General features: G+C 41.6%; 5 protein-coding genes across 9 annotated transcripts; 2 read left to right on the top strand and 3 right to left on the bottom strand.

Annotated features, from left to right (window-relative positions):
- The first annotated feature begins 9890 nt into the window (after positions 1-9890).
- LOC108031026 (putative odorant receptor 85d) lies at positions 9891-11831 on the top strand. Its single transcript, XM_017104226.2, has 3 exons — positions 9891-10916; positions 11180-11335; positions 11395-11831. The coding sequence occupies exons 1-3, from the start codon at positions 9891-9893 to the stop codon at positions 11449-11451; spliced, it is 1239 nt and encodes a 412-aa protein (XP_016959715.1). The 3' UTR covers positions 11452-11831.
- A 631-nt stretch (positions 11832-12462) lies between these two features.
- On the bottom strand, positions 12463-18180 carry LOC108031858 (uncharacterized). 5 transcript variants are annotated; one of them, XM_050889206.1, is made up of 6 exons: positions 18058-18180; positions 16790-16913; positions 14005-14117; positions 13676-13918; positions 13474-13515; positions 12463-13244 (listed from the first exon to the last, which is right to left on the bottom strand). In XM_050889206.1, the coding sequence occupies exons 2-6, from the start codon at positions 16853-16855 to the stop codon at positions 13184-13186; spliced, it is 525 nt and encodes a 174-aa protein (XP_050745163.1). In that variant the 5' UTR covers positions 16856-16913; positions 18058-18180; the 3' UTR covers positions 12463-13183. The 5 variants fall into 5 exon arrangements, with proteins under 5 accessions (XP_050745163.1, XP_050745161.1, XP_050745159.1 ...); XM_050889204.1 differs by having other exon boundaries at positions 13474-13918; positions 14041-14117; XM_050889202.1 differs by having other exon boundaries at positions 13474-13918.
- A 134-nt stretch (positions 18181-18314) lies between these two features.
- Positions 18315-19959, bottom strand: LOC108031855 (pachytene checkpoint protein 2 homolog). Its single transcript, XM_017105609.3, has 3 exons — positions 19811-19959; positions 19382-19754; positions 18315-19320 (listed from the first exon to the last, which is right to left on the bottom strand). Exons 1-3 carry the CDS (start codon positions 19867-19869, stop codon positions 18481-18483), a joined length of 1272 nt encoding a protein of 423 aa, XP_016961098.1. The 5' UTR covers positions 19870-19959; the 3' UTR covers positions 18315-18480.
- A 140-nt stretch (positions 19960-20099) lies between these two features.
- Positions 20100-20798, bottom strand: LOC108031856 (28S ribosomal protein S18a, mitochondrial). Its single transcript, XM_017105610.3, has 2 exons — positions 20603-20798; positions 20100-20506 (listed from the first exon to the last, which is right to left on the bottom strand). Exons 1-2 carry the CDS (start codon positions 20697-20699, stop codon positions 20136-20138), a joined length of 468 nt encoding a protein of 155 aa, XP_016961099.1. The 5' UTR covers positions 20700-20798; the 3' UTR covers positions 20100-20135.
- Positions 20799-20926: 128 nt separating this feature from the next.
- Positions 20927-21610, top strand: LOC108031857 (protein KRTCAP2 homolog). Its single transcript, XM_017105611.3, has 2 exons — positions 20927-21046; positions 21103-21610. Exons 1-2 carry the CDS (start codon positions 21043-21045, stop codon positions 21522-21524), a joined length of 426 nt encoding a protein of 141 aa, XP_016961100.1. The 5' UTR covers positions 20927-21042; the 3' UTR covers positions 21525-21610.
- Positions 21611-22102: the final 492 nt, after the last annotated feature.

Raw genomic sequence — 22102 nt, forward strand, 5'->3', positions numbered from 1 at the left:
GCAACACAGCATCTGCAAGCATTATGCCATTGTCTCTGTCAATATTGTTGTTTCGTGGCACTGTCCTCAATTCTACGTCTATGTTTGCATGTGTGGGTGAGTGTGTGCGCTGGTGTTTGAGTGTTGCACGAGCGTGTGTGCATTCAAGTAAGCCCCAAAAACATTTGTTGCAGACTTTCAGGCTCCTGCCGCCATTGCTCTTGCTGCCTCTTGGTAATTTGTGGGCCGTTTTAAAGTGCTCATCGCTGCATTTAAATGATGCAGGAATAGGGATACATTTACATAATGCTATCATGATCTTAATAGCGTCCGACTTTTCCGTTTTATCTGAGATATTTCGATGGCAGAGTAGCTAGTTTAGGTTGAGAGTCACCGCTGCGCACAGCGACACAGGACTTCGAGTCGACAGCAACCAACATCCGTTTCCGGCGGAATTATGCTCGCGTGCTCAGCAAGCAACTTGCTCCAGTCGTTATCCTGACTTATTGGGGCGATAATCCAAAGAGGAATTTCAGTGCCATCAATATGCGTCGTCAGTTGTTTGTTCTTTAGCTAAGCAACAACTAGTTTGCCACAAAGTGATCAGGCAAATTAATTTATACGTGTTCCACTACTAAGCGACCATCAAATACCCTGCCAACTATCAACTTTTAAAGAGGAGCTAAAACAAGACTTAAAGTTTTAACTCAGTAAAAATACACGATTTTTCTATATGCTTACACTGTCAATAAAGAACTTAGTTTAAACAACAGTCTAGTTTTTTGTTTTGGTTTTATTCTTTGAACATGGAAATATACCATTTAACAACTATAGTTGGTCTAGGGATTCTTAACTTTGATTTTAATATAACATTTGTTTAATACTGGCATAAATTTAGAATGCTTGACATGACTAACACTTAATAAATATTTGTACTTTGAGACGTATATTATGATTTCAAAATTTTGTTAATAACAAAGCAAACCTTTTAACACGCTATATGCATACTTCTCTATTTACAATTTCCTATACTTTTTTTTTCTGTGGCGTGTATACTCGTTTTTTCGTTTTCGGCACATGTATATTTGTTTTTCAACTGGCATTGGTTACATCTCTGCAGTTATTTTGTGCATTTTGCTCAGTTTGGCTTGTAAATTTCAAATGACGATTTCCACTCTCTCACTCGTTTTGCCTTTTCCCTTTCAGCAACGCATTCTACAACTGTTTTTTATGGCATGTGGAAATTAGAAAATCATTTTGTTTGGCTTTTCGAATGCAGATTGTACTTTTTGCGAATGCACTGCATTTGTTGCTGAACTTTCCATAAATAGTTGCAAAATCATCACGCACACACAGCCTCCCCAGAGCCCACACTCGCACACAGATGTCAAATTAAACTTCCGGTCCGTCTGTCCCTGTGTCCGGCTGGCCAAATGGAAAAGTTTACACAAATGTGTACACAATTCGCATTTATTTTATTGCATAAATTTGTCGCTTACCGCCTCTGCTCGCCCCCCGAACCCCCCCACTCCTGTTCAGGACCCTCCATTAAATCACAAGCAATTTTTTTTGGGTTCTGCTCTACTAGTTCGAGTGAATGTTGTACAAATTGATTTTTGATAAGGCCAAACCAAGGAAAACAGGCGCCCAGTCCGGCGGAGGGTGTTAGGCGGAGGTGGAGTCAGATTAAATCCCAATAAACAGCGAAACAAAGCCAGAAAACAAGGCCAAAGTAAGTTCAAGTTGGAAAACACTGCGCAAGATATATGACAGGAGGAAAAAGATATTGTTGGCCAAAGTTTTATAAGCAGCATGGCGCTATCTGGCCGGTGGAAAGGGCCAAAAAGCGGTGGCAACCTCATAATGAAAATGCGTTTTCATAGCGAACTTTTGCGCCGGAGGCGAACGTTGATTGATTTTGCGTTTTGGCCCCGTTGACAGACAGCTGTCAGTCGCGCCGGAGTACGGGGCTTACGGAGGATAGCTGGGCTATCACTTATGCATGTCGGTCTCTTCCCGGCTTGGCGATTACTTAATTAATAGGTATCTAGATGGTATGGACTGGCATGTACTCATTCCCGGAAACCTTAATACATAAACGGGTTTAAACAAACGACTTGATAATAACATTCACCAAGATTACCCATATATTATTGTACTCCAAAGTAAGTTTATTTATTACCTGATGCGCAGCAGTATCACTTTCGATTATGCAAATATTGTTAATAATTTACCCCAGTTACCAGCTGATTCGGTTAGTGAAGCTCGCACAGGTGCAAGCCAGAAAGCGAGGAACAAATCGAGACACTGTTTGCAAGGGAAAAGTTTTTAATGAGTTGCGACAGGGCGATGCCGCTGGCTGCTGATTTTTTCCAATAATTTAACTCACGTTGCGTATACGCCGCGTAAACGTCGCCCGAAAACGCAACCGCACATGCCACTTGCTGCACAATCCAATCAAAAGTTTACAATTTACGCTCGAAATGTTTCGCCTGGGACGCGGCACACATTGATAGGCGTCGTCAGCCACCCACTACCCACTACCCATGCCTCCATCCCTCCACCTTTCCACCCACTCCCCATAAGGATCCTCCTCGGAAGCCCCCTTCTTCCTCAGCATCCACATCGCCACCAGAGAGTGCAGGGCGTAAAAAATGTTTTCAACGCTTTAAATATGTGCAGGACAAAGTTTTGCCAGCAGGCCTAGGCCCCACCCCCAACGAGTGTGTTTTTTACATCCTCTAGAGTGGACCTTGAGCTTAGAGATTGGGTATTTTCAAGAGCTGTAAAATTAATGAAAAAAAATGTATTTGTAAATGTGGTTTGTAATTCCATGCTTAATGAACGAATATCAGAGATGGTTTTTTTATATATTACTTTGAAATCCAAGTCTTCAAAAAAACAACTTTAATACCTTTTATATTTTATTACATAGATAATATTTGGCATTTATTTATGTATCCATGGTATCTAAGGAGATCATGTGGTTTTATATGGGATTAAATTCAAATTAAAAAATAAAAATCCAGTCAAATATTTTATAAATCAAAAATGTTTATAGGGTTTTTATTTTGTAAAAAAGAGCCATCCGTGGTCCATCTTAACCTCCATAGAGCGCGGCAAAGCCGCTTAGCAATCTCAGTTTCGTTGCGGAAAAAGCAAGCAAAGGACAAAACCCTCAACGCGTGGCACATTAAAGGACAAAAAAATGTAAGAACAACCCAGACACTCTCTTACACAGCTTATTCGTCTTCATTTCATAAATATGATGATTATGATTTAAGGTAAGTGGCCACGCCTCTTTAAACATGCATGCATGGGTATTTATCGGCCCAACAGGCGGTACACATGTTTTAACACTCAATTACAATTTACTTTTCTCGCATCTCGTTCGGCAGAGTTTTATTATGCAAATGCCTGGGATGGGGAAGTCAAAGGCAGCAGAGAAGCACTTCAACCTGTGACCCGGCTGTCTGTGATTGTGGCCAGGCCGTTGAGCAGGGGGCGAAGGTTATTCGGCCCATAATTAATTACTTTGATCAGAGGGCGTGTTCAAAGGCGGTCAGTGATACTGCTGCAAAGGACTGACAGGGGGAATGATGAGTGCAATCGAATGGTAATCGGGGTCTTGAGAAACACGAGGCAACGCCGGAACACCTTTGACCCGGTCGAACACACCGACTTGTGTGTACTATTTGTAAGAGGATTATATATTAAGAATATCCCATTTAAAATGTTCTACTCAGTTGCAGTTTGCGTTGAACTATCAAAGCTAAAACGTGGTGTTGTCTCAAGTCGGAGGATAATTCTTTAATGCCTTGTACCCACAATAATCTAAAAAAATAATAATACTTCCTAACCTTTTAGATCCAATGAAATTCAATATTTCCCTTGCCAGACACTTTAGTTGCCGCTTGTATTGCCACCGCTGCCTGCGACATTGTGGCAACTGCAACTCTATTAGGATCCATCAATGTCAGCCAATTTATGCGCATATTAAAAATGCGGTCTGCCGATGACAAACACGCCAGGAGGAAGGCTCCCAGGAATGGTGAATAGTACAGAGCGGCGAACCCAGAAGAGGAGGACGCGACAAGGACTCCGGCAGGACGCACGTAGCGCTTACATTGGCAAACATATGACGATGCGCGAAATTGAGAAACTACTCGCCAACGTGACAAGAGCAGAATGGCAGGGAGAACCCGAAGGAGCACAGCCAGGAGCTCACAGTGCCTTTCTTAAAAAGGGTTGGAGTTGCACCGGCAAAAACAGCTTCAACTTACTATACTTTACTTACTATAAGCCGATCTTTTTATTTTTAAAATACAGTTTAGGCGAACAGTTTCATCTTTAGTCCTTACTAAATAAATGTCGAATATTTATTTAAAAAAATAATATTTTAAGATTGGATACTTATGGAAATTCACATTTTAAAATGTATTAAAATAAAACAATTTCTTTCGGCGTACGAAGAAAATTGCACCAGGAACGGCATGTAAGTTTGGCTGGCTAAAATGTAACTTTAATGCAACTCGGCAAAGGAGCTCCTGATGCGATTAGCAACGTGTGTGGGTAGCTTCCAGGGGTTAAGGGGAAGCACACTCCGTTGCCAATTATGACAAATGCATGAAATCGAGTTCAAGCTGAATATCCCCATCGACGCCACGGGACACCAGTCGAATGCGAATTTTCCCTCAGCTTATCGCAATGTGCAGGTGTGTCCTGGCGAATCCTTCATCCTACCGAGCCCCCAAAGAGCTGAGAAAAACTACCAACCCAAGACTTCATATAATCTTCATTCGGTTTTCCCTGGCAAGGCTTCCGCTTTAAAGATTATTAAGTCCAAGCCATCGGAAAATCGGAGGGAAAGGGGCAAAATGGTGGCGGTAGTCCGCAACACATATCAAAATGCAATTCATTAACTTTATAACCTCAGAAACGAGCTGACCACAGACCAATAAAACCAGAATGAAATATTTACAAAAAGGTTGCCTCTTGTCGCAAGTGCAGCCAATTTTGCTATTGAAGTCAAGCTGTGACAAATATATATGTGTAAGCCGCCTTTATGTGGACAAACGTACTATATATGCTTGTGCGTATCTATAAATTTGTACTTACATGGCAGACATGGGTGGTGTGGAAAATCTTCAGGGATAAACTGTGGGGGGCGGAGGGTGATATGATATCGAGTTAAACTGGAAATGACATTGCTGTCAAATGAGCCTGACAATAATGATGATTATGTGCATACCAATACCATAGAATAATTATTAATTTGCATGGCTGCTCAAGCACAAGTATATGAATACGCGCACTGGTTATCTAACAGATGTGTTTAAATTTAAAGAGTACTTTCTAGCGAACAAGTAGGTATTTCTCTTTAAATATTTATAGTAATTAACTGGCAAATGGAGAGCTGTAACTGAAATATACATATTATATTTACGATACTATTGATTGTAATTTCCAAAGTATATTTACTGATCATATTTATCTGGCCAAGTCAGAGCTGTAACTTAAGTACCTCGTTTTATTTTACTAAGACACCAGTAAGATACTTCTAATTACCCTGCTATTGATTGTAGTTTCTTATATGAATGCCTGCATGTGCTATGCTAATATACCAATTTAGGTCGATTGTTCGAATCCTACGCCAAATTCCTGATTATATACCATCCGAAGGCATTGCATGTGTCTTGCACCAGTCCGGTGTTCTTTAATTTATGCAAATTTGTACCACAGTCAGACGACGGGCTTTGTTTATACGCCCATTGTATTTGCCCCTCAAAATGCATTCTGCAGCCCGTGTGAGAGTGTGTGCGGTTGTTTAATATTTAAACAATAATTTGCTGTTCGTCTCTCGAGGGGATGCTGCAATAGAGAGCAGCATGTCCGGGCACAAATTTGGGTCATGGTGAGCATTTGTTATGATTATTAATAATGCCACTAATGGTCTTGTTTTTGTTGCCGTCCCCAATACGGGTATTAGACAAGTTCACACTGAATTTGCCTGGCTCTCGGCAATAAGTAGAACAAAAATACCATCGCACTGCAGCGGATGAAATACGTTGACACAGAGCGTATGAGCAATGTGCTCAATTCGATGGCAAAATAATTAAAGCCATTAAAGTATTAATATTCGCTCGCCCAACTGCATGGCTCATTGAGTGCACACATAAGTAATTTCATTCCGACTCATTATGTCGTTTGATTTGATTTGTCGTTAATCAAAACATAACAAAGCTCTAAAACACACACTCCACACTCCAAAGTCGGCTGTCTATATGTCTGGCAAGGGCAAACATTTTAAGGATGCCGACAGCTGGCAGACATGTTAGCCCAAACACCGATGATTATAATCCCCGGCCATTCACACGCTCAGTCAAATTCAGACCGCGCTGGCGAAGTATTAACCAAATTAGTTAAATACCAGAAAAATGCATTCAAAATTGAGTTTAACCCTCAGACGTGAAAGCTCTGCCGCCCACGTAAAAGCCCAATAAACTGGGTGCGAGAAAGTTTTTTGCCGTCTCTGGAAAAAGTTTGGGCCACTGAAGGCAGCCGAATGGGTTGAAATATGGAGGAACTTGTTTGGAGCGTGCCCACGTGAGGATTATTAAATCACACAAGGTGTTGCAGGTCTTTCCCAGGAGTATCAAGTTGGCAACAAAAGGTATTAAATATTCATAGTTGCAGAAGAGTTTAACGATGCTTTTCTTGCGGAATGGTCAATCAAATATTTTGGTTGCCAAAAGTTTACCTGAGATGATATATATTTAATGATCTTAACTATATAATACTGTTGTTATTCTGACTAAAAAATTAAAATCGATCTATTTCAACAAGTTATTCAACTGCTTTATAATAGTTTATATTTCGCAACATCTCAAATTAGGTTTATTATGGACGCCACGTGAAGGGGAAAGGATACTCCTAGCATGTGTGCCCTGCCATGGAATGTGGCACACTGCCAGCAAAGGGCAATGGCAGCTAGTCGAAAAAATAATAGAAATATAGGGGGAAACAGCATGGCGATGGCAAAAATAAAAAACACATCGCGGCCTTATCATTGCACATTTCAGTGTTGGTGTAACAATTACGCCAAAGCCAACAACATTTGGCAAACATTCAAAAACACCAGAAGCCAAAATACACATACACACGGACTCCCCTCATTTCCCCGATCAAAAGCAAGCCCTACCAAAAAAAGCAGCCCTTCGACCAACTCAAACTCACCCAGCGCTCTGTTTTCCTGCTACAAATGTTTTTGATAATATGCAACATTGCAACAAACTAACCAACAACGAGAGCAACGAGCAAACACACACGAACATAAATGAAAATGTTTATACTCAATGTATATGCAGACACTCGGGGTCAAAAATGTGGTGTGCATAATATATTTTTGGAATGTTAAATTTAACGTTATTATAAAGTCCAGTAAATTATCTTTGTTTCTTAAGGTATAGGACCCTAATACATATTAGATAATATTTTCCTTTTACATTATTATACATTACATTATTATACATTCAAATAAATGTAAAAAAAATTGTATTTGGGGTGCGTGATATATTCTTAATTCATCCTTTATTCATAGTTATATTTATTTAGCCACAACTGTAGATCTATCACTGTGCTGTTATATAAACACATAATTTTCACAATGTGTATAGCTTAAATTTCATATTTATTAAATGCTTTTTAGGGAATACGAAATCAGTATATAAATCAGTATTATATCACAATTCTATTACCTCAACCTCCACTGTAGATATCGTATGCCAGGCAAGATACATATTCACATAATTGCTTTGTTTACTGGGGTCTGCAACTGAGGGGAAGGGGCGTGGAAATAGGCACACCGACCCCTTTTCGTCCCGCCCCTCGCCACAGATAAACCCGTCCAAGGGGTCGGCCCCAAAATGCAAACGGAAGCTCAAGGACCTTGCCCCACAGCCAAGGGGCGCTGAGGCATACGTATGCTATGTGCTATGTGTATGCAGATTAATCTGCATAAGTATTAGCTGGAAAGGGCTGCCGAAAAAGCGAAAGCCGTTTCCCCCAACGTTTTGCTAAAAACTAAGCTTATAATCATTAAATGCATTCCAAAGTGTGTTATTTTAGCTTGTTTGCGCAATAATAAAAGAAGTTATAATGCCCTCAAACCAGTACCTGAGTTTTAAGCAAATATGAAACCATTTATATGACCTACATTTAATTTGTATTAGTCTGTAGTACTGTCGACTGTCAATCCAGTTTAGTACCATTACCTTTGCACTTTAAATCCTTCTTTATTAGCTTTTTATGCCGCCGCCGACAATTGCTAAAATAAAATAATTAAAATCAATAAAACTTCTGTAACCGCAATTTTTTCACAATTGTTTTCAATAACTTTTTCCGCACATAAATCGTTAGGCATTCGCCACCAAAAACAGGGGGCAAAAACTTAAAGTGGCAAATAGAAATGCATTAAAATTACATAGCGCTGACAGTCGCCAGGGGCGGCAGGAACAATTTATTAAATTAATTTTGGTTTAACATTACAAATGCCATTAAGGAGTGAAAAATTGTGCGCCGCATGAGATAAATTTAAAATGCTAATTGCATTTGAGAATAAATCTCATATGGCAAGCTGCACACACGCATTCAGACAGCTGTGTGTATAAATGCTCTTCATTAACATTGCTGCGGCGAAATAGTCATGTAAATTTCATTAGGAATGCGATACGCAAATGAGGTCAGTTAGTCATAGTCATAGTCAGAATCTGATTCAGAAATGGGATAAAGAAAGGGTTCGCTGGGCTGTCATCTCTCTCCCTTGGCCCGCCTGAATCGAATTTAATTGCAAAATTCCTGGCACTTTTTGCATTAAAACAAACGAGCGAATAAACTTGCAGTGCGAAGGAATGCCAGCAAATTCAGCATTACTCGAAGGCAGCAAAACAGTTGATCCAGACATAAACTGGGTGTCATCTGGCCCAGAAGAAATGGGAATCCGAATGCATTGCAACCGGCCAACTTGTGTGTAAACAGGAAATAGGCAAAAACCCAAGGACTCGTGTCACTGACACACTCTCGTCGCAGCAAGTGTGTCAAGGAGCAAAAACAAGGACACAACAAAAGCAGTGCAGGCCATAAAGAAAACACATAAATGGATCTCCAAATACTTTGAGATATCCGAACGGAAAACCGAACATCCACAACCAACGCTCAAAAGCGCAAAAAATAGTTGCTCTTCAGATGAAAGGAAAATACAAAGGTTTTATAAAACACAAATGAGTTAGAAAATATTCAGAATTGCATTTCAAAATTTCATTTACAAATTAAATATACTTTATTATTTAATAAATAGTATCTAAATTAAAGGGAAATTCAAAACAAGCATTTTAGAAAGAAAAAATAAACTGTATAACTTGACAAAAAATGTATCTTAGTTACCCGAAATTAAAAAATTAATTTTAAAATATTTTACCAGTTAAATAAATTGCAATACTTTATAAGGAGTATATTAATTGATCAGAAATTATTGGGAAACTGCCCAGAACAGACGTACAATTTTAGGCACCTTAATATTAACACATTTGTCCACTCAAATGCTCACCCAGGGTCGAACTAATCGCTGACATTTGCGAGCAACTCGGAGCCACTTAATCGTGGGAGTCATCGATTTCGAGCTAGGGGCAATTAACCACGCCCCCAGGACGACCAACTGACGGGTTCACAACGCCCTAATTGAGAGATGCTCGCCGTGTACATGCTAATCAAGTGGGCGTGACAATTGCCCAGTGTGTGCGGCAATAGTAAATTATTAAATCATCGCTATCGCAGGGGTCCCTCGGGGTTCGGCACTAATTTTTGGTATAGGCATATAAATAGGACCTAGGAGCGGAAAATTTGACAATTACAACATGGCAGCGCAGAAGAAAGCTCAAGAACCCAGGGAGCAGGAGAAATCAGGTCCCATTCCCCTGGATGGCTTTCTGAAGTATGCCAATGTCTTCTACCTGTCGATTGGAATGCTGGCCTACGATCACAAGGAAAGTGGCAAGAGGAAGGAGCTCCTGCTCCACTGGATGTTCATTGCCCAGATGGTGAACCTGAATGCAGTGCTCTTCTCGGAACTGATCTACGTGTTCCTGGCGATCGGCAAGGGCAGCAACTTCCTGGAGGCCACCATGAACCTATCTTTCATCGGCTTTGTGGTCGTTGGGGATCTGAAAATCTGGCACATTTGGCGCCAGCGGAAGAGGCTTACCCAAGTGGTAAACGAGTTGGAAAACTTACATCCCGAAAGCTTGGATCAGCAGGAGCCATATAATGTCAAGTACCACCTGAGTGGCTACAGCCGCTATAGCAAATTTTACTTTGGCATGCACTTGGTGCTGATCTGGACCTACAATCTCTACTGGGCGGTCTACTACCTGGTCTGTGACTTCTGGCTGGGAGTACGCCAATTCGAGAGGATGCTGCCCTACTACTGCTGGGTGCCCTGGGATTGGAGTACCGGACTCAGCTATTACCTGATGTATGTCTCGCAGAACTTGGCTGGACAGGCTTGTCTCTCGGGCCAGCTGGCGGCGGATATGTTAATGTGTGTCTTGGTCACCCTGGTGGTGATGCACTTCATCCGCCTTTCCGGCCATATCCAGGGGCATGTGGCGGGGATTCTATCCTCACAGCAGGACTTGGAGTTCCTCCAAGCTGTGGTGGTCTATCACCAGAGGTTGTTGCACCTCTGCCAGGACATCAACGAGATATTTGGGGTTTCGCTGCTGTGCAATTTCGTGTCCTCATCCTTCATCATCTGCTTTGTGGGGTTCCAGATGACCATCGGTGGCAAGATCGACAACCTGGTGATGCTCGTTCTATTCCTGTTTTGCGCCATGGTGCAGGTCTTTATGATTGCCACACACGCCCAGCGGTTGATCGATGCAGTGAGTTTGATATCAGTTTCGGTATCAGGTATTCATAAATGCCACAAAATGGAAAGATATAAAAATGTTGATAAAATACACAAATTTTTGCTCTACATCTAGGTTGCCATGATTAAGAGTTTAAGCTTAAGATTTAAGACAAAGCTAGTAAAATAACTAAAATGTTATGTAATCATTTATACTTAGATGATTTCATTTGGAAAGTTCAGTTTCAGACCTGACTACTATATAAAGAAATTAATATTATTAATATATATTCTCAGAGTGAGCAGATTGGCCAGGCGGTCTACAGCCACGACTGGTTCCATGGTGATATACGCTACAGGAAAATGCTAGTCCTGATCGTTAAGAGGGCCCAACAACCCAGTCGCCTGAAGGCCACCATATTCCTCAATGTCTCGCTGGTCACCGTATCGGATGTAAGTTGGATGAACTTTGCTTTCCTCAAGACTAGTTTCCATTCCTTAATTTATTTTAGCTCCTTCAGCTATCCTACAAATTCTTCGCCCTGCTGCGCACAATGTATAGCACGTGAAGAGGCTGCCCTTTCTGATTTTGGCCACAATTTAACGGCCAACATCATGTGGCAGTGACATCGTGTGGTCAGAAGGAGCAAATCATCGCTGGCCAATAACTTACGCCAGTTGCCGCACAGAGTTGTGGTTTTTAATTAAAGTAGTAGCTCAAATGATTAGCGCGAATCGCAGGTCACGGAACAAATCGAAGGGCGGTCAACTAACCGCAGTAGCAATGATTAATTATCGCCATTTCGTTAGCACAAAGGGCCAATTTCGGATGCCAGACAAAGCACTGGTGCTTTCAGAATTAGCGACCCTGCCAAGCGCTTTCTCCCCAAAAATCACCTGGCACAAGCGATTGGCCACCCCGTGACCAATTTAATTAAGATTCCCCAATCCTAACTGCGCTTGAACTTGCTAACATGCTGCACCATCAGGGATGCAAAGCGGAAAATGGCGAGCATGGGTTAATGACTTAATAGTTTATCAAATGGAAAACCTTAGTGATGGAATGAGTTACCAATAAAGGACTTCTTAAAGAAGAAATAAAAAACTTCTTGGATTTTTTGTGAAATTTAATATAATCTCATTCTATATTTGAACTCAAAAAGTATTCAACATATTCTAAAATGTCATTAGTCCCAGGAGTCATTCAAGATTGAAGTAAGTGTAGCTGCTAGAAAATCACCGCTGTATTCCCAACTTTACAAGACTTATTCTTAGCTATTTTTAGATCCCTTTAGTATCCATCCGTCTCAAATCAATCGCATAATGGCCATTTAGGCACGCCTCTTGACCCTATGCAGCACTTAAAAGTAATTTCGAGATATCTTTCCGCCCAGCGAAGTGGCTGGCAAATTGCATTTTTTATGAATATTTAATTGAAAAGTTGACACAAACAGACAACAGTCGGTGGATTTGCGGGGGGGTGGTGGGAGGTTGGGTTAGGGCCAGGCTAATTACATTTCTACGGCTGTCGGCTGATAGATGCGAGTGGGCCAGGACGGGTCCAACCTGCCAGTCAGATGGATGGCAAAATTGAAGAATTTTTTCAATTAAAATTACTAAAAACGAGCCAGGAAAAGAAGTCGGCTCACGACCAAATGGAAATCAAATTGGGCCCAGTCTGGGGAGGATGGGATTTGAACAGGAAAAAAGCGTGCTGACATACACTTAATTATCGGAACCAATTATTTTTCTAGAAATTAAATTTTTGAGCACTTCTTAGATACAAAATAATTTTTTAAATAATAAAAATGCTATAAAACAATTTAAAGATACATTCCTATGTTGCCGTTCTGTAGGAATTTGTTTGATTTGAAATTTTCACACATTTCTTCCAGTGCAAAGTTAAGGCGTGGTCTTTGGCAACCTCCCCAATATAATTAGAAATAACGCGCGTCACGAACTTGACTTTGCCAGCGTGAATGTAAAATCGCTCGAGTATGCGGATGTCGATGCCTATGGAAATGGGCGTGGAGTGGATGGCCGGCCCATTGCCACGGAAATGCCCAAATAGTTTCGACTAATTTCATTTGCGTTCGCAGTTTTCACTTGCCAAAGTTGGGCGAGCAAAAAGTTTCCTTTCGACTGTCATTCCCAGTTCACTGGTGCCTCACTCTGCAGCAAATAGTTGAAAAGGGGACTGGGATGGGTGGCAGACCGCAGGCATTCTTAGGGGTGCCAAAACCGCCATTAATCAGTGTAATTGCAGCGACACAGAAAGGTGGATTGACCCAACCACCTTGGCTAATTAGAGGGCAATGCAGGTGAGCAGTTCCTGAAGCAAAGGTCCCTTCTGGCACGAAATCTGTAGAGTAAATATTTTATACAGGTTATTTACATACCGACTGCCCTTAAAAATGCATTTCTCTCCTCCAAAAAATATATTTTAAATTTAAAAGCGCATTGCATTTTGTTTCTCAACTTCCTTCAAGTTTCGCCTGTTTTCATTCTTGTTTGCCTGGGCCTCATTCAATTTATATTTATACATTGCCGAAGTCAAATAAATTAATTCGTGAGCCCAACTTTGAACGTACTTTGTGTGTGTTTCTTGTGCGCCAAAAAGAAAGCCAATGGTTCTGCAAGTCGGAGAAATATTGGCTTTTAAAAATGTCAATATACCGAGCAGCGTGCGCTGATTTGGCAAGAAAATTGCAATTGCAACCAACTTTTTTGCGTTCAGTTGCGTTGCTCGTTGAGAAATTGTATTTCGTTTCATCAAATGAAGAGAAATCGTACATTTTTATAAGGCCAGTAGAATGGGGCTGCTGCAGGACAGCGGGGAGGGGTGCAGGGAAATAGAGTTGGCTGCCATTGTCCAGAGTTTGGCGCCACAGTTGCTGCTCCTTCTTCTTCGCCAGATTCATCCTGGACAAGGGTTTCCAAGGGGCGCGGATCAGGAAGCACATCACTTTGGCTGTTATTGAATTTGACATATTTCCGCACAGTGTGTGTTGGTTCGCATGGGCGCCACAGTGGAACCTCGGAAATGGAGGAATTAAAAGGGAAAAAATATTTTATAGGTAAATATCAAGAGTAATTGGTTTTAAAGTTAAATTCTGGGTCACCTTTCTTGGAAATGAAAACCAAACTTTTTGAAATACCTTTTCTTAAAAGTATGCCATTTTAAATTAAAGATCCTTTGGGATTTATTGACTATGGATATGGTTTTCTGGGTTATCTGCATAAAATGAGAATTATTAATAATACATTATAGGTCAAATACATAAAAATTTGAACTAAATAAGTCACATTTTTGGTTTTAAAATATATTTCTGGGTCAACTTTTTCAGAAATGATAACATACATATTTACAAAGTATGTCCTTTTTAATCGATCTTCTTCGATATTTTAGTCTATGGATATGCATTTCCGGGTCACCTGGTCTCCAATCAGATGTATAAACCGAAAATATGCATATCTGGGTCACTATTTTTTTAAAATCGTATAGCAGAATCGGATTTGGACGAGTGCCCACTGTACTGGTGCAACCGTGTGTGTGAGACTTGCGCCGGCCAAGGGATTAGCGTCATTGCCATTTTTGGCGTATTTCTCATGTGCCCTAAGCTCGCTAGTCGGATGCGACCCCGGCCACGCCTCCTTTCCTACTCCCATCCGAGCCGCCCTTGCACTGCATTTTAGTCGTCTTGTGGGTGTGCCTCTGTGTGTATTTGTCAATTTTCACTCACTTCATTTAAGTAAACACATTTGCTGCATTTCATATTTCCAGTCACGTTCTAAGCATAAATAACACACACAGAAACGCCGCCATACAAATGTGAACGCGAGTCTAACTAGTTCTCAGTTTTACATTCGCAAAATGTAGTCAACTATTGGAAATCTAGTTCGGGCACCAGTTCCGTTTTGATATCTTGGGATTTATGATCTATTTTGTTCTTTAAAAAAACTTTCCCCAATATTGAAATCTAAGTAACGTATGACTTATATCACACGAAACATAAAACAACTTAATTTTTGGGGAACAATAATTTGGTTTTTATTTAAGTAAACTTCTAAAACACTAAAATCTGTTACCGAACGTTTTGAGAACCTTTCCTACGTGCGTGCTGTAGTGCATGTTCCTGGGGTTGACTTAGTCTACTTGACGATGGTTGTCCTGGATTGAAAACAGGAACCGAGCATCTAATACCGAAGTTATGTACTTGCTGTGAACCGAGAGTGTAGGGTCTGTTTACTATCCATTTTCAAACACCCTGTGATAGTATCTGACTTCGCTACTCCACCATCGTTTGCATGAAAGTGAACTTTGGAAATATCGCAACCGCTGAAATTTAATTTAGGACTATCTTGTGCTGCTATCCCTTTTCGGATATTGTGCGGCTGGCTGGGGCTTTTTCGCCATATTTCCCTATTTATTTTGTCCGAAAGTTGGCAAAGAAAATTCTTGGCCAAAGATACATAATTAACGACCCCTTTTTTCAATAACTAAACAATTTCGCGTTTCCTTTACGCGGGAATGTTTTTGCAGCGGCTGCAGTTTGTGGGCGAAAGAAGGGTTAGAAATTGGAAAACGCGAAATCGACATTTTCTGGCGCCAGGCCCACCGCAAAAATGTAAATTAAATCTAAGCTGCGCCAAACTTTAACAATACACAACGGCTTAAATTGTTCACCAAAACAATTCTTGTTAATTTAATAAGTGAACAAAATTTACATTTTAAGGAGCTAAAAGAAAAGTTGACTAGTAATTATTAAATAAATTACACTAATTTATTATGGTGCAATCAAACTAAATTGTGGTGCTCGTTTAAAGCACCATTAACATTATATTCATAATTATTATTCTACTTTTTGCGATTAAAATCACGCCTATATTTATTGTGTTAATTGATTTTTACAGATATTTTTCCCTGCTGAACTATGATTTATTGTAATAAAATACTCAGTGAATTGTAAACCATTATCAAATTCGAGCCACAAGTAAATAATCAAACTAAACATATTGTTCAACCGACATAATTAATAAGCTAATGAATCGCAATAGTTAATGACATGTTTATTTGCCCTATGACGAGGGAATAGGGCCCCAAGCAGAACCCATCTTTCTGCTTTGCAAATACTCTGTCCAGAATTAATTGCCTTGCAAACAGCAATTTATGCCCCCATGAAATATTAATCCAAACTTACAACAATCACAAATTCTCAATCCCATTGTAAGCTCGGGTATTTTGTGCGTATGTAAATAGGCAAATGCCTCCGTTTTTAGTTTCCAATCTCAGACAGACTCTGGGCCAATATTAAAGCGTTTACCAGTGCTCGGGATGGAAATTTAAATTTCTTAACGCCGCAAAACGGTAAGCTTACAAACCCAAACAATAAACAAGAAACAATTGCTCCCAAGCAACAATAACAGGAGCAACAACAATATCGGCAGCAGTCGCATTGGATAACAATGGGAATTTTCCATATTGCTGAAATGCAATTGCAAAATGCTGCTTACAGGCTTCGCACACACACAGAGCAGGGAAAACATAAATAAACGTAACCATCAATGGTTGAATTCTCCATGCAACGGCATGATGTGCGGGGGAGGAACCACCGGGGGCCCGTTCCGGGGGATCCGGAGGGATGGTACACTTTTGGGAACTGCAATCGACCGAAAAATGTTCCATATTTATTTTGAATTTTGTGCGGAGTCGCTCTACTTATAAGGAAGGAATACATATCCATGCATATCTCCCAGTACCCCACTAGTTTTCCATCAAGGATTAGGAATTTGTACTGCCATTCCTAGTTAAAAAAATTTGTAAATTTAAAAATAAATTAGAATTTACCACTCTCTGTAATGCTAGCCTGCATACCGGAATGTCGATGATTTTGGATGTTTATTTACCTCTTTGTACTTGCATTCAATTGTTAGCTCACACAAAACCAGCAGGCGGAGAGAAAGTGGTACCATGCCGTACTCCCTGGATGCCGCATTCAAAGCCCATTTATAGCTGGCATCCCAGTCCTTGCTGCTGAAATAAAACGTTAAACAATAAATATAGATACTGGTAACACACGACTGGAACAGACAAACAACGCGTTCTACCATAGGATGTAAAAATCAACAACCGAATGCCAGATGAGTTGGAAACTTTTCTCGCCTCAAGGATGCGTTTCCCTCTATTTCAAAATGGTTTAAAAACTGCAAAATGTTAAGCATGAACTAGCCCAAAAACCCTAAACTTAAAGCCAATTCCTTATCATTAAAAAATAAGAGTTGTGACAGGTATAAAAAAAAAGCTATCCTAACTCTTAAAATAGTAAGTAGTGCTATCTGGGTATTTTTTTCCTTCCCATTTAGATACTGATGGGACTCCGTAACCGTGTGGCTAATAAACCCCGTATATCTTATGTGCCCCGGCAGGGGGACAATGGGCGGAATCACACATGAGCCTGGGCAACACATTTTCATCAACAGGAATCTGCTTTATCGCGCTCCCCCATTCCGGAGCCCGGAACTCGCATCTACATTTTATTAGCCTTGCAGCTATTCGTTCACATAATTCGATGGCGCCCCTACTTGTCTATTTTTACTGTCTTTCGGTTTATTGATGCCACCTATCCTGCCCCGACTCCTCACTCCTCGCTTCATTGGGCAGGTCCAATGGTGGGTATTTGTCCTGATTTAATTAAAGCCACTCAACAACAACACCGCTTGTGGGACCCAGGGAACATTTACACCCTTATGATTCTTACTTATTTGCATTTAAATAAATATTGAAACTCGTACTTCACTTGGAAAAACAAATACGAACAGTGACTTTAATATGATTATCATACCTTTGACAGTACCTTCTAGTTACTTTGAATCCTATCTCCATTTTCTTCTACTATTCTACTTTTACCAAGGAATTAAAATTCCTTTTCAAGCAATCAGAAGGTTCAATGTGCGAACTAAATGACATCTGTGTGATGGGGAAATGCAGTCAGGCTGTTGGATTTACACTCCACCCTTTCGACTAAGCTAATGCAACGATTGCAATTGACTGAGTGGCTTCAAAATGGATGATACGGATCAACAGGCAACATCAACACAGAATCAAATCGTCAAAAAATTTGATTAGTCGTCACTTGGCCCTGCAATAACTTGGTGTCCTTGGCCACCAAACTCACCCCTTCTCCTCCGCAGAAGTGCCACCAGCATCCAATAGCTTCGATGTGTGCCGGACTTGAGAGTGCTCCTTCACACTCGAATGTGAAGGACAGGACAGGCAAGGCAAAAGTGCTGAGATTGCGTAGGGTCCGATGTCCGTGCATATCGATTTGGAAGTTGGAAAGGCCAGTGGATGTGGGGCTTGCAAGCAAATAACAAGATTTCACGCTTGATTTTCACATCAAAAGCCGGATAAGGAAATGGAGAAATCCCTGTGTCGTGTGCAAATGAAACGAGGCAGCAAACAGAATAGGGATTGGGACCCGTGCCTCTGCTTCGAATTGTTTTTCATGGCAGCAAATTGAAGTTTACAAAGTATCGCATTTGATGGACTTAGAATAGGTGTAGTAAATGCATTTTTTCGTCTGAACTCTGCTGCTGCTTTATAGCTCCTCCAGGGACTCGATTTTCAGCAGGCGCTGCTCGGTCAAATGCTGCTCCAAGGCCTCCAGCATGGCGTCCAGGAAATCCGACAGGCTGATCTTTTGGTTCAGCTCGAAGAGGTCGCTGCTGGTGTACTGGGCATGGGCCAAAAGGGGCAGCTTACGCAGCGTACGGCCGCTCAGTCCAATGCTCCGCTCAGCCAATTGAGTCAGTAGACCCTCCTCTGCATCCTCCGCCTCCAGAGCCTCGCGCTGCAGAACTCCTGCTGTCATAAGCTCGGCCAGCATGCCCTTGTATATGGCTCGAATGGCGGGCATTCCAGGATAGCCGATAAACAGCCGCATGTCGGCGCGATCCAGGAAAGCCAAGTCAATGCTCTGAGCCAGATTGGAGGTGGCCAAGATGAGTACGTTGGGACAGGCCTTGATGTCATCCAGCTGGGTCAGCACCGCGTTTACCACACGCATGGCATCTCTGGGTTCGTTGCTAGACATGGCACTCCTGGCGTAGGCCAGCGACTCCACCTCGTCGATCAGTACGCAGACCAGATTGTTGCGATCTGCCACCAGCTCCGAGATCTTCGAGAACAAACGCGCCACCAGTTTGCCACTCTCCGAGAACCACTTGGAGAACAGGCTGTGGCTGTTGATCTCCACCAGGTGGGTGTAAGCATAGCTTCCTTGGGTCCGAATGGCCAACTTCTGGGCCAAGGCCTTGCACAGGCTCGTCTTTCCCGTTCCCGGTGGTCCATGGAGCAATAACAGTCGGTTGCAGGCGATCACATTCATGTCCACGCGGTGCTGCGAGAACGTGAGTGCCGACAGAGCAAACTTCAGGAGCTGGAGGAAAAGATTTATAAGATAAAGGTGGTTAAACTTAGTTACTGAGTGCTCCCCTTACCTTCTCCTTCAGACCGGTCTCGTAGATGAGGTTCTCCCACAGGCCCACAAACTGAACGGCGGGAAGAAGGACATGATTGGCCGCCACGACGCTATCAATGTCATCCGCATCTCCACTGCCCCCTGCTGGGAAGAGTCCACCAGTTGGCTCCACCCGCTGGGTTATATAGAAATGGAAGCGGTACTTGGTATCCTCGGTGTCCTGCCATGCTTCGCCGTTGCCGTTGTCGCGCTCCAGAAGCACGCTCTCCAAGTATTGACGCTGATCTGCAAAAATGTCAGGCAAATAGGCCAAATTTCTGGGCAAATTGATAGCCGACTGAAAATAAACCAGCAAAGCTCGCTCTAGACCATTGCGAATTTCACTAATGCGACTGCAAAAAGGTTTGTTTTTAAGTATTAATCCACTTATCAAACAGGCTGTACTTACAAATCGTTTTTCACGCGAACTTCCACATGAACCGTGCCGCTGTTGCTCAAAAAACTCATTTTGCACGTAAAGAAGCTTTGAAAAATCGCGGGAACAAAGAAATTATAAACAAAGTGACGCGGAGCAGTGTGGCCAAATTGGATGAGGCAAAAAATCCAGCACACTTTGTTTTTAAAATTAAGAACAATTTTTCGATTGTGATTTTCAATTAATTAATTATTAATATTAAGCAAAAAGAAAAGGTGGATTCCCGGAGAACCTAGGTCCAATTGTAACCAAATCAACCGACTTAGTACCTCTATTAACACATTTATTGCATTTAACACTAGTATTTAATCGTGGACTCCAGGAAGTACTTGTTGAACTTGCGCCAGCCGAAGCGCTTCTTGGGATCCTTTTTGCTCCACTCGGGCGCCAGATTGGGCATCAGTCCCGCCTTCTGGGCCATGGTCACCAGGGTGCCCATCTTCTTCTGCTGCCGGTGGCACAGACCGGTGATCCGCCTGGGCAGCATGCAGCCGTCGGAGCGGACGTACTGCGACAGGATGAGCACATCCGTGTGCTTGATGTCCAGCCCCAAGGTGCACTCCGGGCAGAAGTTGGTCTGGCAGGCGGATTTGAGCATAAGATCGGCACGCGGGGACTCCACATTAACGCCCTCGAAGATCTTCACATTGTTCTCCTGCTTCTCCTGGACTGGAAGTGGTATTTAGCACAGGAGACACATTAGTTTCTGTATTATTCCCCTTCGGAGGGGTTATGAAACACCCCATGGAGGTCTGTGGAACTCACTTTCTTTTATCTGCCTGGGCGTTGTGGTGGCCACGCCGCGCACTTGGGTGGTGGAACTCCGGACTGTCCTGGTGGCTATTCTCAGCAGGGAGGACATGTTGAGGGTGTCTTTTATTTATAATTTATAAAAAAAAGTGCTTAAATGCAATGTTATTGCTCCGTTTGCCATTCACCACGAAAGCCGCAGCATTGCCACATCAGCTGAGACCAATCGTTAAAAATATCGATAGTTGGGAAAATATTTAAAATTTTAGATTAAGTAAAAAATACTCGGGTAATTTAAATATTTTGTGTTATCCTAATAACTTAATAAATTGTTCTTAACTATTATAACAATATGACAAAACTGTAAAAAGTATCGATAATTACAAACAAAACTTTGCAGAAGTATCGATGTTTAACACGTACATGAAAGACGCCGGCTGGTAGAAAAAGAAAATATGTGTAAGAAAGTGTAGCAAAACTCCAGGCAACTGAAACCGAAAACCGATCCTTTGCAGCCGCCTCGATGAGCAGCAAGAGCACCCTGGTGTCGTCCATCATCTCGGGACTCCTGAGCGTCGTCCTCTTCGCCACCTTGCGATTCTGCTCCGACTGGTTCAACGACTCGCAGCTGAAGGTGCTTTTGGGCGGATACCTCTACTCCTGGCTGTTCATCCTGAGCCTCACCTGCGTCTCCAACGCGGAGATGATCATATTCGGCCAGGACTTCCAGGCCAAGCTGCTGCCAGAGATCCTCTTTTGCCTGTCACTCACGGTGGCCGCCGCGGGAATCGTGCATCGCGTCTGCGCCACCACCAGCGTCCTGTTCTCCTTGGTGGGCCTCTACTTCCTGAACAGGATCTCCACGAAGTATTACTCCATCCAGGTGCCCGCGGTGGATGTTCCTGCGGCGAGGAAGGGCGGCAAGAAGTTCAAATGATCGCGCAGAATCTCTGCATGTGCTAACTAAAACATTCGAATACCTACTTTATATAAAAATGTAATAAATAACACTCCCATAACATATCCCTTTATGTTGTTGCCCACCTCCGAAGCTGCTTCAGTATCTCGGCCGGGCTACTAATATAAAAATGATTTTCAGCTGTATAAAAGTTAAGTCAAAACTTAAGTATGTGGAAATTCTGATAATCAGCTTCAAAAGTTTTCTCAACGAAAGAAAGGACAACTGCCATCCTTTCAATTTTTAGTATTTTTATGCAATAAATATGGTATTTTATAGAGGTTGGCAGATGGTCACATTAAAATCTGGATTAGGGTTTAAGGTACCCTTATTTTAAATTAATAGTCAATAAAGTGTTTTTTTTTAAATCAAAGTGAATTTGCCTTTAAACTTATTAGTAAACTAAGCTAAACAAGCACTTACATTCTTGTTTTTAGGTGTAAAAAAAGTTCCAATTGGGAATCTTACATTTTAAAAAGTTTTTAAAAAGGAAAACATTTTGTTCATAGTTTTAAACAAATTATTTATGTTAAAGGTGTTAATTTTTTTATGTAAAA

The sequence above is a fragment of the Drosophila biarmipes genome, chromosome 3R, assembly GCF_025231255.1.
Source record: "Drosophila biarmipes strain raj3 chromosome 3R, RU_DBia_V1.1, whole genome shotgun sequence".
Classification (NCBI taxonomy): Eukaryota; Metazoa; Arthropoda; class Insecta; order Diptera; family Drosophilidae; genus Drosophila; species Drosophila biarmipes.